Here is a 19,450-nt window from a genome sequence, read left to right as displayed (position 1 = left end):
TTTGACCAGCCAATTTCTGCTCTAAGAGGCCTCAGAATCTAAAGTAGTCAAAAAAACAAGACTTCTCTCCTGAATGTTCTGATTGATTGTAATTTGTTAAGGGGCTTATTTAACCATTGCCTAATTACTTTAGAATATGATCACATATTAACCACAGCTGCTATTACATTCAAAACCACAACACACCTTCATATTTATTAATAACTTATGCAGTTTCCCACCTTTACCCCCAACCATTTCATTCTTAGTAACTCTGGATCATAACATTTATTTCGTAGTTAATACAGGTAATCTATGTGATGTGTCATATGACATAACTAAATCAGTTAATGCATATGTCAGTTATGTCATATGACATAACTAAATCAGTTAATGATGGTATTTTGAAGCTAGTAGAAACCACTTAATTCCTTACATCACACATTTTACAATGTGTAAGCTTCCTCTTCAATGGTGTGTTTGGAAATATTCACTTATTTTTTGTTTAATCCCTAAAATACACTTATCCATGAACTACAATTTATATTTTATCATATCACTTAAATTTCCCTGTAAAATTTTTAGCCAGCTGCCTCAGTGTACCTACTGCATTGCAGACTATATATTTCTCTTGGAATTCGGTCATTCATTTACCTGAAAAAGTTCAAAGACTGAAGAAGAATATGATTTAAGTCTTAAAGAAGCTAGCATTTATTGAGTACTAGCTTTATGCCAGCCACTGTTGAAACAGGAATTCCCTTGTCCCCCTTGCAGGGCGTGCGATGGGGGTGTGGCTTGCTTCTTCAGTTCACCACTGCACAAACTTCTAGGGGAGCATACAGACGGGCAGGCTGTGGGGCTCCAACCTCAAGGCAGTGTCTAGCAATGAATGTTTACAGCTGAAACCCCAGTGGGTGTGTGTTACAGGGTGCTCTTTTAGTTTTGCCACCTATAGGCGGCTTGTGTTAACCAGCTCAGTTAGACCCTCTAACTTGTCTCAAGGACAGAGGGCTTTCCGTATCCTGGGTTCTTGCCTTGGTGTACTGGAAGAATTGGATCACACGTGGGCTTGGAGAATGAGTGCAAGGTTTTATTGAATGGAAGTAGCTCTCAGCTGATGGGGGAGCCAGAAGGGAGATGGTTTTCCCCCGGAGTCTGGCTGCTGGGCAGCCCCAGATCTCCTCCGACTGCCCCAGGTAAACCTCCTTCTCATCCCACCTGTCGATGGCCTATCGGCATGCCAGCATCTATTGATGTGCTCTTCTGCCAGCACGCTCCCCTTGACATCTTTTCACCATCCAGCCACTTGTGTCTTCTTCCACTGACATGCTCCTCTTGATATCCTGCCGCCTGTGTCTGCCTGCTAGGGTCTCGGGAGTTTTTATAGGCACAGGATGGGGTTGTGGCAGGCCAGGGTGGTCTTGGGAAATGCAACATTTAGGCAGGAAATGCCTGTCCTCATCTAGGTCCATGGGGGTGGAGCCTTAGCCAGGGAGGAAGCCCTCCTCTACCCAGCACTTCCCTTCCCCCACCCCCATTCCGTATCCTTTAAAGGGACCATGCTCTTCCCTTCCCAGCACTTCCATATCACTATTACATATTACCTCACACCAACAAGAGAGGAATGTTTTTGCTACCAACATTTTGCAGACAAAAGAACAGAACTAAATAATTTGCTTAACACCAAACAGCTAACAAATGATACAACTAGGATTTAACCCTAGGTCTGATGAACTCTGAATAAACTCTTTCTGGCTACCTCCCATAAAATCGCAATGGTAAGGATAGAGTGAAAAGATTAAATTCACAAATTTCAGCATTCCATAATTAGGGCATGCAATCTAAAGTCAGACGAAATAGAAATGCATCTTAAAGTCAGATGAAAATATTACCTTACTAAATGGTCAGGAAATGGTAAGGAACTTTTTTTTTCTTTTTTTTTGCAGTTGCAAGATTTAATAGAGTGAAAACAGAGCTCCCATACAAAGGGACGGGACCCAAAGAGGGTAGCCGTTGCCAGCTCAAATGCCTGGGTTTACATCCCAATCATTGTCCCTCCCACCGTGCTCTCAGGTAACAGATGATTGGCTATATCTTTACCTCCTGTTTTTGCCTAATTCGCATTTTAGTGAGCTCCTTTTACTGTCTGATTGGTCGGGTATGAGCTAAGTTGCAAGCCCCATCTTTAAAGGTGGAAGCGGTCACCTTCCCAGCTAGGCTTAGGGATTCTTAGTCGGCCTAGGAAACCCAGCTAGTCCTGTCTCTCAGTTCTCCCTCTCAACAGGAAAACCCAAGTGCTGTTGGGGAGGTTGGCCAACGACCGCTCTAACTGCTTCCTGCTGAATTGGGGCATAGTAGGGGTTGTGCAGTTGAGATTTCCTCGGGAGGGGTGCCTTCGATGTCACTAACATCGGAGCATGGGCTAGCAGGCCGGTCCAGGGGTCCGCAGTACATCTTAGTCATGGACTGCATCTGGAGCTCCATTCGAAGAATGTGCATTTGTAGTTGCACAGCTTCGATTCCGGAAGAGACAAACTTAACAAGGAGGTTAAAGATACAGGGTCCAAAGAGGAGTAGCAATATTATAGCTGCTAGAGGTCCTAAGAAGGGGAGAATCCAGGGCATCCATTGGCTGAGGAGGCCCCAGGGTCCAGTGTTTTGAAGCTCCTCTGCTCTACGTTGTATTCGATCTCGAATTTCTTTAACTTTCTCAGTGACGATTCCGGATTGATTAACATAATAATAACATTCTTCCCCTAAAAATAAACAAGTTCCCTCTCTTTCGGAGGTTAGCAAGTCTAAAGCTCTTCGATTTTGAAGGACTACTGCTGCTAGGGAGTTAAGTTGATCTTTCAAGGTGACCAGGGAGTTGGTGACCCGTTCCATGTCACCATTTAGTTCTTGAGATAGTTTGTAGTAGAACTGAGTAGAGGTCATGATACCGCCAATGCCAGTACCTAGTCCGCCTAGGACTCCTGCTCCAATAACAAAAGGAAGAATGAGTACTTTTTTGTTGTGGGGCTTAGGTTCAACATGATTGTATAAATCTTGTTCAGTGTAGATGGTCATGGGGGCACTAAGAATGAGAGGAAGCACATAGATTCTGAAGAGCCATTCAAATGATAGGCTGAGGTACCACAGACAAAAATATTCCTGAGGGTAAGCAGACTATTCTTGCGGGAGGAGTTACCCACCTTATGCATTGGGAGTTGGTTGTGTCTATAGTATTGCTAAATTTTATAGAGGTGAGGTTTGAGGTATGGGGTATTTCCAGATCGGAAACAAGAGGTACTACTAAAACGGAAGTAGTGTTTATTTTTGTGCTGGAGTTGTTCCATTGTTCAGGTACAGGGATTGAAATGTATAGCCTGAAGTGCAGGGGGAGGCACATCCAACAGTTAGGAGGGTTTTGGGATGAGGATAAGCCAGTACAGGCTGGATACGTTCCCTCACTGAGGGCCCTGGTGCCTTTGGATAATTTTAGCTGTAAGTATTTAAACTGTTGTGAGCAGAGCTGAGCCTTTGGTTGGGAAACCTGTAGCCACAGGTGGCAAGGAAATTAAAGAGCGCTTGGCTGGCTTGATGGCACAAGGTTTCTGAACAGGTGGCTAAAAGTAAATCATCCATGAACCGAAGGACAAGAGTGTCCAGGTGTGAGAACTGGCTCAAGTCTTGGGCTAATTCTTGGCCAAACAGATGGGGGATATCCCTGAACCTTGGGGTAAAACAGTCCAGATGAGTTGAGACGTTGGGTTTGAAGGATCTTCAAAGGCAAACAAGAATTGAGAGTCACGATGTACAGGGATGCAGAAAAAGGCATCCTTAAGGTCCAGGACTGTAAACCACTCTGCTTCCTCTGGTATTTGGGAAAGCAGAGTATAAGGGTTAGGGACAGCTGGGTATAGAGGGACAATGGCCTCACTGATAATCCTGAGATCTTGCACTAACCTTCACTGTCCGTTGGGTTTCTCTACTACTAAAATTGGAGTATTGCAGGGGCTATTGCATGGTTTTACTAGGCCTTGGGATTTTAGGTCCTTAACAATCTTTTGGAGTCTTTGTTGGGCCTAAGCCTATGAATTATTCAATGATGTCCACTATAACACAGGGAAAGGAAGAAAATCTACTGCCTTTCTGGAGAGACTAAGGGAGGCATTGAGGAAGCATATCTCCCTGTCACCTGACTCTATTGAAGGCCAACTAATCCTAAAGGATAAGTTTATCACTCAGTCAGCTGCAGACATTGGGAAAAAAAACTTCAAAAGTCCACCTTAGGCTCGAAGCAAAACTTAGAAACCCTATTGAACTTGGCAACCTCGGTTTTTTATAATAGAGATCAGGAGGAGCAGGTGGAATGGGACAAACGGGATAAAGAAAAGGCCACCACTTTAGTCATGGTCCTCAGGCAAGCGGACTTTGGAGGCTCTGGAAAAGGGAAAAGCTGATCAAATCAAATGCCTAATAGGGCTTGCTTCCAGTGTGGTCTACAAGGACACTTTAAAAAATTGTCCAAGTAGAAGTAAGCCACCCCCTCGTCCATGCCCCTTATGTCAAGGGAATCAGTGGAAGGCCCACTGCCCCAGGGGATGAAGGTCCTCTGAGTCAGAAGCCACTAACCAGATGATCCAGCAGCAGGACTGAGGGTGCCCAGGGCAAGCGCCAGCCCATGCCATCACCCTCAAAGAGCCCTGGGTATGCTTGACCATTGAGGGCCAGGAGGTTAACTGTCTCCTGGACACTGGCGCGGCCTTCTCTGTCTTACTCTCCTGTCCCGGACAACTGTCCTCCAGATCTGTCACTATCCGAGGGGTCCTAGGACAGCTGGTCACTAGATACTTCTCCCAGCCACTAAGTTGTAACTGGAGAACTTTACTCTTTTCACATGCTTTTCCAATTATGCCTGAAAGCCCCACTCCCTTGTTAGGGAGAGACATTCTAGCAAAAGCAAGGGCCATTATACACCTGAACATAGGAGAAGGAACACCCGTTTGTTTTCCCCTGCTTCAGGAAGGAATTAATCTTGAAGTCTGGGCAACAGAAGGACAATATGGATGAGCAAAGAATGCCCATCCTGTTCAAGTTAAACTAAAGGATTCTACCTCCTTTCCCTACCAATGGTAAGGAACTTTTACCACTTAGGGCCCTTTGAGAAAATCAGAAGAAATTTCATAACAGATTATTTTGAAAACAGAGTTGAAGTCCTTATGTTTCCCTTTGCATCCCACCTACTGTCCTTCTTCCTTCCCCATAAGTTCCTGTTGTTTTTATACCTTTCATAAATAATGTCATTAAAAAATCAATAAATGCAAAAATAGTATGCTATACATAATACTGGACAACTTGGTATTGTCACTAACCATTACGTTTTCAAGATCTAGCATTTCAATTACACTTATCTAATACACAATGTCTAAATACACATTTCTAATACATTTATTTTCATGACTATATAGTAAGAATATATCAAGTGGGATAAATTTTAACACTTTATTTATCTTTTCCCAGAAGGAGAAATATTTGGATTTATAATGTGTTCTTAGAAAAACTAGAACTGATTGGAAAACACTTTCAACTTTTGAAATTAGCATTATGAATAACTCCCCAATAGCCAAACAGGGTAAAAGAGGCCTGGAGTTTGCATCTGATGTTTGGAAAACCGTTACCAAAATACCAGGGGTTCCCCCTAGGTCCTGCTGTGCACCACACAGAAAGCCAATCACTGAGACAATAATTATTGCCAAATGATTATTGCCAAAGAAGAAGGCTTTAATCAGGTGCTGCAGCCAAGCAGATGGGAGATCAGTCTCAAATCCATCTCCCCAACCAACGAAAATTAGGGACTTACATAGCAGGGAAGAAATGTAACTATGGGTAGGAAAAGCAGAGGGGTAAGGAAGCACTCATGATGTATGAGGGGCCTGGCATCTCATTGTCTGGATGAGATGATCTGGTGAGTTTCAGTTCTTCAGTACTTTTTGAGAGGCCTGGTGGCCCTTTCCTGAGGAAGGAACTCAGATAAAAGAATGTGAAGTTTCCGCTTTAAGACCAGAAGGGTCACTTTCCATATTTATACAAAAAAAAAAAAACTGTCTATGGGACTATTGGGTCAGTTTCAAGACCCTTAGGTTTGAGCCTTAAGATCTCAAAGGGGGCCTCAAAATTAGATTCTATTTCTGTATTTTTTAATGTTCCAATATTTCAACACTATGTATTAGGAAGAAGAGACAATTTCAAAGCAGGTGGTATATTAAAGACTAATTAATGTCATGTGTACTCTCTCTCTCTCTTTTTTTTTTTTACAAGATAGGATTGAAGAATTTGAAACTGAAGGAAATAAAGGGTGGAGGCCCCGCCAGATAGCAGCGAGGGGTAAGGAGGTAGAAACAATGGCAGGGCTTGGGAAAGTGAGGAGCAGGACCAGGGGAAGAAGGAAGGAGGCTGGTGTTGGGGGGATGAGGGGAAGACTAAAGAGGATGGAGGGAGTGAGAAGTGGGTGGGTAGGGGCGGGAGGGGAGAAGCAAGGGGGCAAGTGGAAGGGGAAGTAGCAAAAGAGAGGATGGAGGTGGGGGAGAAGCAAGTGGTAGGGACAAGGAGGATGAAGGGAGGGAGCAGGTGGGAGGAGAAACAGAAAAGCAAGAGAAAGGATGGGGAGGTGGTGAGAAGTGAGGGATGGGACCAGGGGAAGAGAGGCCAGGCCAGGAGGGAAAAGTGAGGGGACACATGGGGAGAGAGGATAGGAAAATGTTATATGTACTCTCATATGTACATATCACCCTTATTTATTTAATACATTTTAGTTTTTACAGCAGTTTTAGGGACACATTAAAATTAAGCTGGAGATACAGAGAGTTTGCATATATCCCCTGTCCACACATATTCACAAATTCCCCCACTATAAACATCTAACACCAAAGTGGTACATTTGTTACAATGAATCTACATAGACACATTATTATCACTCAAAGTCCATAGTTTACATGAAGGTTCATTATTCATGTGTATTCTGTGGGTTTGAACAAATGTATAATGACATGTATCCACCATTATAGTATCATACAGGGTAATTTCACTGCCTTCAAAATCCTCCATGCTCCACCTGTTCATCCTTCTCTTGGCAACCACTCATCTATTCACTTTCTCCATGGTTTTGCTTTTTCAGGAATGTCATATATAGTCATGGGCTGGATTAATGACATTCTAGTCACACATACTTACCATTGTGTTACAATGCAATGGTCTACAGTATTCAGTACAGTAACATGATGTATACAGGTTGGTAGCCTAGGAGCAATTGTCTATACCATCTAGGTTTGTGTAAGTACAACTTATGATGTTTGCACAATCTCCTAATGAAGCATTTCTCAGAATGTATCCCTGTCATTAAGCAATGCATGACTGTAGTTTGTACAGTATGTAAACTTTTCACACTGGCTTTTTAAAAATGTACTAATATGCATTTATGTTTCCTCCCTGTCTTTTCTGGGCTTGATAGCTCATTTCTTTTTAGTACTGAGTAGTATTCCATTGTCTGGATGTACCGTAGCTTATCCATTCACCTACCAAAAGACATCTTGGTTGCTTTTCAGCTTTGGCAGTTATAAATAAACCTGCTATTAACATCTGTCTGCAGGTTTTTGTGTAAGCATAAGTTTTCAGTTCATTTGGGTAAATACTAAGGAGCATAATCGATTGAATGTATGGTAAAAGCATGCTTCATTTTGTAAGAAATCGACAAACTGTCTTTCAAAGTGACTGTACCACTTTGCATTCCTATCAGCAATGAGTGAGAGTTCCACATTCTCACCAGCATTTGGTGTTGTCAGTGTTTGGGATTTTGGCCATTCTAATGATGTGTGGTTTTAATTTGCAATTCCCTAATGCCATATGATGTTGAACACCTTTTCACAGGATTACTTACCATCTGCATATCTTCTTTAATAAGGTGTCAGTTCAGATCTTTCACCCATTTTTTATTGAGGTTGTTTTCTTATTGTTAAATTTTAAGACTTCTTCATATATTTTAAGTAAATAGTAAATACTTGTTTTTGGGTTTTTTTGAGATGGAGTCTCCCTTTGTCACCCAGACTCAGCTCACTGCAACCTCCACCTCCAGGGTTCAAGCAATTCTCCTGCCTCAGCCTCCTGAGTAGCTGGTACTACAGGCGTGCACCACCACACCAGGGTAATTTTTGTATTTTTAGTAGAGATGAGGTTTCACCATGTTGGCCAGGCTGGTCTCAAACTCCTGACCTCAAGTGATCCACCCGCCTTGGCCTCCCAAAGTGCTGGGATTACAGGTGTGAGCCACTGCACCCGGCCTATTTTAAGTAAATATTTAAGTAAATATTTAAAAATGTAAAAAGCATTTAAGTAAGATAAAAAATATTTAAGTAAGTATTGACTTAAAATATACAAAGAATACCTTTATCAGATGTGTCTCTTGCAAATACTTTCTCCCAGTGTGTGGCTTGTTTTCTTGTTCCTTTGGAAATATCTTTAGCAAAGCAGAAGCTTTTAATTTTAATGAGGCCCAGCTTATCAATTATTCCTTTCAGGTATTGTACCTTTGGTATTGTAGCTAAAAAGTCATTGCCAAACCCAAGGTCACCTAGATTTTCTCCCACGTTATCTTCTAGGAGTTTTATAGTTTTGCATTTAGATCTCTAGTCAATTTTGAGTTAATTTTTGTGAAAGATGTAAGTCTGTGTCTAGGAGTTTTTCTTTTTGTGGGTTTTTTTTTTTTTTTTTTTTTTTTTTTGGCACGTGGTTGTCTAGTTGTTCCAGAACCATTGGTAGAAAATACTGTCTTTGCTCCATTATGTTGACTTTGCTGCTTTGTCTTTGACTGTATTTAAGTGGGTCTATTACTAGGCTCTCTATTCTGTTCTATTGATATATTTGTCTCCTCCTTTGCCAATACGACATTGTCTTTTTTTGGGGTTTTTTTTTTTGAGAAGGAGTCTTGGCCGGGTGCGGTGGTTCACGCCTGTAATCCCAGTACTTTGGGAGGCCGAGGTGGGCAGATCATGAGGTCAGGGGATCGAGACCATCCTGGCTAACATGGTGAAACCCCATCTCTACTAAAAATACAAAAAATTAGCCGGGCGTGGTGGCGGGTGCCTGTAGTCCCAGCTACTCGGGAGGCTGAGGCGGGAGAATGGTGTGGACCTGGGAAGCAGAGCTTGCAGTGAACTGAGATCGCACCACTGCACTCCAGCCCAGGCAACAGAGTGAGACTCCGTCTCAAAAAAAAAAAGAGAAGGAGTCTCGCCCTGTCACCCAGCCTGGAGTGCAGTGGTACAATCTCTGCTCACTGCAACCTCCGCCTCCTGGGTTCAAGTGATTCTCCTGCCTCAGCCTCCTGAGTAACTGGGATTATAGGCACTTGCCACCATGCCTGGCTAATTTTTGTATTTTTAGTAGAGACAGGGTTTCACCACATTGGTCAGGCTGGTCTCAAACTCCTGACCTCAAGAGATCCACCCACCTCGGCCTCCCAAAGTGCTGGGATTACAGGTGTGAGCCACCACACCCAGCCCACCGTGTCTTGATTAATATAGCTTTACAGTAAGTCCTGAAGTTGGATAGTTTCAGTCCTCCAACTGTGTTCTCCTTCAATATTTGTTGACTATTCTGAGTCTTTTATCTCTTTCTATAAGAGATACCCACAAGATAACTTCTGGGATTTTGCTTGGGATTGTGTTGAATCTACAGATCAAGTTGGAAAGTACTGACATTTTAACAATATTGGGTCTTTCCAACCAGGAATACAGAATATGTCTCCATTTATTTAGTTCCTTTTTGATAGCTTTAATCAGAGTTTTGTAGTTTCCCTCATATAGATTTTGTACATATTTTGCTAGATTTATACCTAACTATTTCATTTTTGGGGGTGCTAATATAATTATGTGTTTTTAATTTCAAATTCCATTGTTTATTGCTAGTATATAGAAAACTGAGCCTGGGTGTGGTGGCTCATGCCTGTAATCCCAGCACTTTGGGAAGCCAAGGTAGGGGATCACCTGAGGTCAGGAGCTCAAGACCAGCCTGGCCAATATGGTGAAACCCTGTCTCTACTAAAAATACAAAAATTAGCTGGGCGTGGTGGCATGTGCCTGTAATCCCAGCTACTTGGGAGGCTGAGGCAGGAGAATCGCTTGAACCTGGGGAACAGAGGTTGCAGGGAGCTGAGATCACACCACTGCACTCCAGCCTGGGTGACAAGGCAAGACTCTGTCTCAAAAAAAAAAAAAGAAAACTGATTCACTTTTGTATATTTACCTTGTATCCTGCAGCCTTGCTATAATTGTTTATTAGATCCAAGAGGGTCATTTTTGTCAATTCTTTTGATTTTCTAAATAGACGATCATGTCATCTGCAAACAGACAATTTTACTTCTTCCTTCTCAATCCATATACCTTTATTTCCTTTCCTTTTCTTATTACATTAGCTAGGACTTCCAGTATGGTGTTGAAAAGCAGTTGTGCTGGGTGCAGTGGCTCACGCCTGTAATCCTAACACTTTGGGAGGCTGAGGCGGGTGGATCACTTGAGGTCAGGAGTTTGAGACCTGCCTGACCAACATAGTGAAACCCTGTCTCTACCAAAAAATACAAAAATTAGCCAGGCATGCATGGTGGCACATACCTATAGTCCCAGCTACTCGGGAGGCTGAGGCAGGAGAATTGCTCGAACCCGGGAGGCAGAGGTTGCAATTAGCCAAGATTGAGCCACTGCACTCCAGCCTGGCAACAGAGTGGGACTCCATCAAACAAACAAACAGAAAGAAAGAATAAAAGAAAAGAAAAAAAAGAAAGAAAAGAAAAGCAGTTGTGAGGGGGACATCCTTATCCTTACCTTATTCCTGATCTTAGCAGGAAAACTTTGGGTTTCTCACCATTAAGCATGATGTTAGCTATAAATTTTTGTAGATGTTCTTTATCAAGTTGAGGAAGTTTTCTTCTATCCTTAGTTTGCTGAGGTTTTTCGCATGAGCAGGTGTTGGATTTTGTCAAATGCTTTTTCTGCATCTATTGATATGATCATGTGATTTTCTTTTTTTCTCTTTTTTTTTTTTTTTTTTTTGAGACAGAGTCTCACTCCATTACCCAGGCTGGAAGGCAGTGTCATGATCTTAGCTCACTGTAACCTCTGCCTCCTGGGTTCAAGCAATTCTCTCACCTCAGTTTCCCAAGTAGCTGGGAATACAGGTGTGTGCCATCACACCCAATTAATTTTTTTGTATTTTTAGTAGAGACGGGGTTTTACCATGTTGGCCATTCTAGTCTTGAACTCCTGACCTCAAGTGATCTGCCCACATTGGTCTCCCAAAGTGCTGGGATTATAGGCATGAGCTGCGGCACCCGGACATGTGATTTTCTTTAAATGCTTTCCAAAAGTTGAATCAAGTTTGCACACTTATGATACTTTCCACTTGATTTTGGTTTACGGTTCTCTTTACACATTGTTCAGTTTAACTTGCTAATATTTTGTTAAGGATTTTTACATTTATATTAATGAGAGATATTGGTCTGTAGTTTTCTTTTCTTGTATTGTCTTTGTTTGGTTTTGGTATTAATGTAATGCTGACCTCATAGAGTGTGTTAGGAAGTATTCCCTCTTCTATTTTTTGAAAGAGATTGTTAAAAATTTTGTATAATTTTTTTTCCTTAAATGTTTGGTAGAATTCACCAATGAATTCTACCTGGGCCTGGTACTTTGTGTTGAAAGTTATTAATTATTGATTCAATTTATGTAATAGTTACAGGCCAATTCAGATTGTCTATTTTTTCTTCTGTGAGTTTTAGTAGATCATGTCTTTCAAGGAATTGGCCCATTTCATCTAGGTTAACAAATTTATGGGACAGAGTCATTCACAGTATTCCTTTATTATCCTTTGAATGTCCATGGGATCTTTAGTAATGTCCCCCCTTTCACTTCTGATATAAGTAATTTGTGTCTTCTCCCTTTTTCTATTAGCTAGAGGCTTATTGATTTTATTGATCTTTTCAAACAAACAGCCCCTGGTTTGTTGATTTTTCTCTATTAATTTTCTTTTCAATTCCATTGATTTCTGTTCTAATTTTTATTATTTCTTTTCTTTTTATTTTTTAAAGGTGGGACCTTGCTCTGTCACCCAGACTGGTTTCGAACTCCTGGCCTCAGGCAATCCTCCCACCTCAGGCTCCCAAGTAGCTGGGATTACAGGCATGAGCCACTGTGCCCAGGTAATTTTTATTATTTCTTTGCTGTTTATTTGGACATAATTTGCTCTTCTTTTTCTAGTTTACTTCTAGAAATAATCTTTTAGCTTAGATTATTGACTTTTAACCTTTTTTCTTAATATATGTATTCAGTGCTAGATATTTCCCTCTAAGCACTGCTTTACCTACATGTCACAAATGTTGATAAGTTGTATTTTCATTTTCATTTGATTTAAATATTTTTTTAATTTCTTGATATTTCTTCCTTGAGTCATGTGTTATTTGGAAGTCTACTGTTTAATCTCCAAGTATTTTTAGATTTTTCACCTATCTTTCTGTTACTGATATCTGTTTAATTCCACTGAAATTTGAGAGCTTACATTGTATGATTTCTATTCTTTAAATTTGTTAAGATGCATTTTATGGCCCAGAATGTGGTCTATCTTAGTAAATGTTCTATGTTAGCTTAAGAAGAATGTGTAATTGCTGCTGTTGGATGAAGTAGTTCACAAGTGTCAGTTATATCCAGTTGACTGATGATGCTGTTGAGTCCAGCTTTCTCCTTACTGACTTCTGCTTTCTAGATCTAGCCGCTTCTGATAGATGTTAAAGTTTCCACCTATAATAGTGGATTTATCTATTTTTCAATGCAGTTCTATTAGTTTTTGTCTCACATATTTTGACACTCTGTTGTTAGGTGCATCCTCATTAAGGATTATTATGTCATCTTGCAGTACTGACCCCTTTATCATTTTGTAATATTGCATATTATTTCTGATAATTTTCTTTGCTCTGACATCTACTCTGCCTCAAATGAGTATAGCTACTCCCATTTTCTATTAGTTGGTGTTAACATCATATATCTTTCTCCAAGCTTGATTGCAGTGGCACAATTATGACTCAGTGCACATTGCAGTCTTGACCTCCTGGGCCCAAGTTATCTTCCCACCTCAGCCTTCTGAGTAGCTAGGACCACAGGTGCACATCACCACACCTGGTTAATGTTTTTAGTGTTTTTGTAAAGATGGGGGTCTCACTATGTTGCCCAAGCTGGCCTCAAACTCCTGGGCTCAAGCAATCCTCCCACTTTGGTCCCCTCAAATGCTAGAATTGCAGGCATGAGCCACCACACCTGGCCCAAGTTCACTTTCAAATAACAATATACCACTTCATGAGTAGTGCAAGTAATAACAAAATAATCCTAATCCCTCCTGTCCACCTTTGCATCATTGCTGTCATTCATTTCACTTACATGTAAGGATGTGGCTATATATTCAAATACCAAAAACCCCAAGTACATTGTTGCTATTTTTATTTTGAACAATCTTATCTGCTAGATGAGTTAAGAATAAGAAAAATGAAGGTTTTTACTTTTGTTTATTTTCTGACATTCTTCCTTTCTTTATGTAAATCTGTTTCTGACCTGTATCATTTTTATTCCATCTGAAGAACTTCTTGTAACATTTCTTGTAAGGCAGGCCTATTACCAACAAATTCCCTCAATTTTTTGTCTGAGAATATCTTTATTTTTTCTTTATCTTTGGATTTCTGAAGTTTGACTATGAGATGCCTAGAAATAGTGAGGTTTTTTGCATTTATTTTACTTGGTGTTCTCTGAGCTTCCTGGTTCTTTGGCTTGTTGTGTGATGTTAATTTGGGAGAAATTCTGTATTAATGCTTCAAATATTGCTTCTGTTCCTCTCTGTCTTTTCTTACTCCTTCTGATATTCCCATTACATGTATGTCACATCCTGTGTACCTGTACCATGGTTCTTAGTCTGTCTTTCTTTTTTTTCAGTCTTTTTTTCTCTTTGCTTTTTAGTTTTAGAAGTTTCTATTGTAATATATTTAAGCTCAGTGATTCTTTCCTTGACTGTGTCCAGTCTACTAATAAGCCCATCAAAGGCATTCTTCATTTATGTTGCAGTGTTTTTAATCTCTGTGATTTGTTATTCTTTCTTAGACTTTCAATCTCTCTACTTACATTATCCATCTTTTTTTTTTTTGCATTTTGTCTACTTTTTTCATCAAAGCCCTGAGCATATTAATCACAGTTTTAAAATAAACCCTAGTCAGATAATTCCAACATTCTGCCACATCTGACTGACACTTGTTTAGTCTCTTCAAACTGTGTTTTTTGCTATTTAGTATGCTTGCATTTTTTAGTTGAAGGGTAGACATGATGTGCTGAGTAAAAGGAACTGTGATATATAGGCCTTTAGTAAAGTAATGGTAAGGTGTGAGAGGAGGGAAAGTGTCCTACAGTCGTATGATTAGGTCTCGGTCTTTGGTGATCATGTGCCCCTGGACTATCAGCTTCACCAGTGCTCCTCAGTTTTGTTTTGTTTTTTCCCTCCTTAGATGGGACAGGATTGCTAGAGGGAACGAGAGTTGGGTATTTCTCTTCCACCATGTGGAAGGCTAGAGAGAGCTGGGAGTGGCTATTTCCCTTCCTCCAGATTGGTTCAGCACTGGTAAAACCCCAGCAGGTTAGACTGTGGTAAAATAGTTTCTCCTGAGGGTAGACTTTGTTAGGAGAAAAAGAATCTTCTGGCATATTTCATAGTGGTTTCTTCTCCCCTCTCCCTACCAGAAGCCCAAGGGGATTTTTCTGAGATATTCACTGTGAGAATTTAGTAGAGCTCCAGGAGGTAAATCTCACAATACTTTCTCTCCCCACAACCCCCAACCTCTGCATTATTGGGTCCCCCTGGAATTTTTATATCTCGGGCTTATCCGCAGTGAACTTCCAGCAATTCATCAATTACAGTTTGGATTTTCCTACCCAGCCACTAGTTCCCATAGTGTTTTCTGCTCATGAGTCTCTGGCCAGTTATGATTTTGTGTCTCTGCCTGTCATTCTCTCCGTTCTTGAAGGCAGTGGTTTGCCCTCTAAGCTCACTTCTCTGATGGATCTAAGAAGAGTGGCTGATTTTTCAGTTTTTTAAGCTTTTGACTAGTTGTTAGGACAAGGTAGCAACTTCTAAGCTCCTTACATACCAGACTGAAAACCAGAAGTTCTCATATGATCTTTTTTGAAGCTCCAATCATCCGCTCTTTAGCCATTGAGACAGAGACTCTTCAAGTCAGCTCCCAAGTCCTTTTGCCATGACTCTAGTAATCTTTAATAGCTTCCTTGCTATCCAGGCTCATTTTGTAAATCTCCTGCCTCAGACCTAAAATCAGCCATTTCCCTCAAAAAGCCTGGTTTCTTTTAGTGAAATTGTATTTTAAGACTATATTCTGGGTGCTAGAAGTGCTCATTATTACTGGATTGGTAATTGTTTCTAGGGTTCTAGGCCATATGATACTTTCATTCAAATTTAAGGATATAGGGCTTTTGTTATTTAGTCTGTTTCTCTCTTTTTTTAAATAACATTTTTTACATTACTTCTTTATTCCATACCAAGAATCTCAGTTCCTAAGGACACATGGGATGATAGAATTAGAAAACTTTGGCTGGGCATGGTGACTCACACCTGTAATCCCAGCACTTTGGGAGGCCAAGGTGGGCAGATCACTTGAGGTCAGGAGTTCAAGGCTAGAATGGCCAACATGGTAAAACCCTGCCTCTACTGAAAATACAAAAATTAGCTGGACTTGGTGGAGGCGGAGGTTTCGGTGAGCCGAGATCATGCCACTGCACCCTAGCCTGGGCGACAGAGCAAGACTCTGTCTTAAAAAAAAGAAAAAAAAATTGTAAAACTTCATAATTATTTATTTTATTCGATGTTGAATACACAGTATCAGAATACTAATGCTAATGCTAATGCTACAATTATAATTAGGGAGAACAAGTTTTTAAAATGGTTTTTTTTTACAAGTGTGCTACTAAAATAGTTTTGCTTTTTTTTTTTTTTTTTTTTTACAAATGTGCTCACTATTCCTGCCCAATCCCAGTTTTGAAGTTCTCTCATATCTATACTGCCTGAGCAGACAGATATTACATATTATACTCTCTTTTAATTCTCATTTGGTCTTGGTTATACAAGATAAAGGTTTGAAATGAGGGGTTGTCTAGACCCATGAAATCAAAAGTTGGATTCTACAGTCACCCCACCACAATTTGGGTTGGGCAGACACTCATTTTATCAGAACTGGAGATAAGGACTACTTGACTATGAACTTTGCTCCTCAAGGTTAGACGGTGCACCAAGGATCACGTAGGCTCTTTCTGCTAATTACCATCTCTAGCATGCTTCATAGACAGTGTCTATATTATCAACATTATTACTGCTGTTGTTTCAGTAACCAACATTACTGATGAGTACTATGCCTTCCTTATAACAATAAAGATCAGAAGGAAGGAATCCAATGGAATTTTTCCAAGTAGATTTCAGAATTTCAAAAGCATAGGTATGTCAAATGGAAAAAAAAGGGATATGGAGTTATTAACAAGAAAGTAGTATGTGATGACATTAGGGACAAACCAGAAAAAAACAGAATGATAAGTGCCTCATAATAACATTAATATAACTAATGTTTATCATTTACTATGTGACAGGCACAATGCTAATTACCTTATCATAGCATTATCATATTTAATCTTCACCACAATACTATGAAGTAGGGACTATTTCCTGCTATCTATAGATGAGGAAATTAAGGCTTTGTAACTTTCAATAAGTTGCTCACTATCACACAACTGGGGCTAGGACTCAAATCCAGTCTATCTCCAGAGTTGGAGCAAATTCATAATATCAATAATAATTACTATTTAAAAAATATCACTGATGTGGCAGGCACTTTATATACATCATATTTATTCCTCACTGCACCCTGGAGAGGTAGCTATTACAGACATTTATAGGATATTACTGTATTAACTATTAATAATATCTTGATATAGAGTTACATTCAAAAGTATGAAAAGCCAATACTGAATTTCCTCAGAAGTAAATCATCATTAGCATCTGTTTCTCCTCCTGCTCCTTCTGTGAAAATGGGCAGTGGGAAAGAGTGGCTAGAGTGTGGATGTCAAAGCCAGACAGGCCTAGCTCTGACAGACTTGGGATCCAACTCCAACACATTTGGGAAAATAGTAATGGAAGAGATCCCATGAAGGGCACAATTCTCTAACTCTTTTGTAACCTTCATTTAGTGTGCTGTGGATATAGCAGCTTGTTTGTTGGGGAATAGAGTGAAACCTCAGGTCTCTAAAATGTATTGGAAAGGTTAAAAGCAGATGCATAGAAAGAGGTAGTGTTAGAGAATAAACATAATTCAAAGAAAGATGGGAACACTATTCTTTTTTGAGATGGAGTCTTGCTGTGTCACCCAGGCTGGAGTGCAGTGGTGCAATACTGGCTCACTGCAACCTCTGCCTCCCAGGTTCAAGCAATTCTTCTGCTTCAGCCTCCCGAGTAGTTGGGATTACAGGTGTGTATCACCACACCCAGCTAATTTTTGTATTTTTAGTGTATTTGTATTTGTATTTTTGTATTTTCACCATGTTGGCCAGGCTGGTCTCGAACTCCTGACCTCAGGAGATCCACTCACCTCGGCCTCGCAAAGTGCTGGAATTACAGGTGTGAGCCACTGCACCCGGCCTCTGAATGCTATTCTTTGCAAATAACAAACCTGAAAACCCAGAAGAATAGGACAGCAACTTTCTATAGGAAAGATGAGTTCCTAGAATTAGGAATATGACAGGGAAAAATTTGGTTATTTGGGGAGGAAAAACATACTTCTAATGTTATGCAACTTGTCTTCAATGCTTAAGATGTGGTTTGAAGTTCCAGTTTGCAAATTATTCAAACTTGTTGCTTTTCTTTCTACCATTGCCTTCTTTGGACCACTTTATTGACTATTTTCAGGATTATCAGTGGGTGGGCAACGAAAGGGAAGAGAAGATGGATCCATGTCCATAAAGAATTTCTTTTCTTTATTTCATTTTATTATTATTATTATTATTATTATTATTATTATTTTGAGACAGAGTCTCACTCTGTCACCCAGGCTGGAGTGCAGTGGTGCGATCTTGGCTCACCGCAACCTCCACCTCCCAGATTCAAGCGAGTCTCCTGCCTCAGCCTCCTGAGTAGCTGGCATCACAGGCATGCACCACCACACCCAGCTAATTTTTGTATTTTTAGTAGAGACAGTGTTTCACTATGTTGGCCAGGCTGGTCTCAAATGTCTGACCTCAGGTGATCCACCCGCCTCAGCCTCCCAAAGTGCTGGGATTACAGATGTGAGCCACTGCGCGTGGTCCCATAAATAAATTTTGATAAAATATTTGATAAAAGAATGGCAAAGTGGATGAAATCACTGGTTAAAATTAATTTTCTAGTTAGCCGAGTGATTCAAACACCCGTGATTAGACGAACACTTGGAGCCACAGTGGGGAATCTGTTGGTTCATTGGCATAGCTTGCTAGACCAGGGCATCAACTACACACACCTTCTTAATTTGCAGTTTGCCCCTTCCCTAAAGGTTTATAATACAAAGATTAGAGCACATGCAACCATACGTAGGGATAACTGCAACACATGTGGGATGAGGAGATGAGTACAGTTACCCGGGGGAGGAGACCTGAAAAGTCCCTCTTTGCTTTGTGCCAGATTCCATCACATGTGCTATAATCAATCTCCCCAAAAACCTTACCCAAAAGTCTACACTGTGGGGAATTCCAGAAGAAAAGGAGTCTGTTATTGTTACAATGAAGATCCTGTACTTGTCAGGAATCTTGGTTACTGAAACAATAGCAGTAACAATGTAGATAACATAGACTCCCTCTATTAACTGTGCTAAAGATGGCAATTAACAGAAATAGCCTACATGATCTTTGGTGTGCCCATCTAACCTTGAAGAGCAAAGCTCACAGTCAAATAGTTCTCATCTCCAGTTCTGATAAAATGAGTATCTGGCCAGTCCAGATGGTGGTGGGGTGACTGGATTGGTGGTAGTAGGGTCCAACTCTTGATTTCAAGGGTCTGAAAAATCCCTCAACCCTTTATCTTAGCAAGTTCCATGATGCTTCCATGGGCAATCTCTGCTGGTGTTATGAAGACCTTGAGGGGACTACCTAGCTCCATGCTCCATCCACAGGGTCAAGAGAGCCTCTGTTTAGTGGCCATTACCCTGGATCAGCTCTGGCCTCATTCTCTCATCTTCTGCAATTCCCAGCGCATTCACTGTGGACCTCTACACACAGTCCCAGCCACTTCTCCTCACGCAGTTCTTGATCCCATCCTGACTGGGCAGTGAGTTCAGTATATCACAGGCTTAGTGTCCCCCACAATCTCATCTCATGGAGCTGAGAAATAA

At 40.7% G+C, this 19,450-nt stretch overlaps 1 protein-coding gene across 1 annotated transcript in view; it reads right to left on the bottom strand.

Moving 5' to 3' along the window:
• Positions 1 to 1,016: 1,016 nt before the first annotated feature.
• Positions 1,017 to 19,450, bottom strand: part of LOC129057717 (syncytin-1-like) — a 60,104-nt gene continuing 41,670 nt past the window's right edge. The window contains 3 exon segments of the mRNA XM_054548232.1: positions 1,017 to 3,047; positions 3,050 to 3,127; positions 3,130 to 3,514. Coding sequence (XP_054404207.1) covers positions 2,305 to 3,047; positions 3,050 to 3,127; positions 3,130 to 3,514 — 1,206 coding nt within the window. The 3' untranslated portion in view covers positions 1,017 to 2,304.

Source organism: Pongo abelii, chromosome 1 (assembly GCF_028885655.2).
Source record: "Pongo abelii isolate AG06213 chromosome 1, NHGRI_mPonAbe1-v2.0_pri, whole genome shotgun sequence".
NCBI lineage: Eukaryota > Metazoa > Chordata > Mammalia > Primates > Hominidae > Pongo > Pongo abelii.
This window is presented reverse-complemented; position numbering and strand designations above follow the sequence as displayed.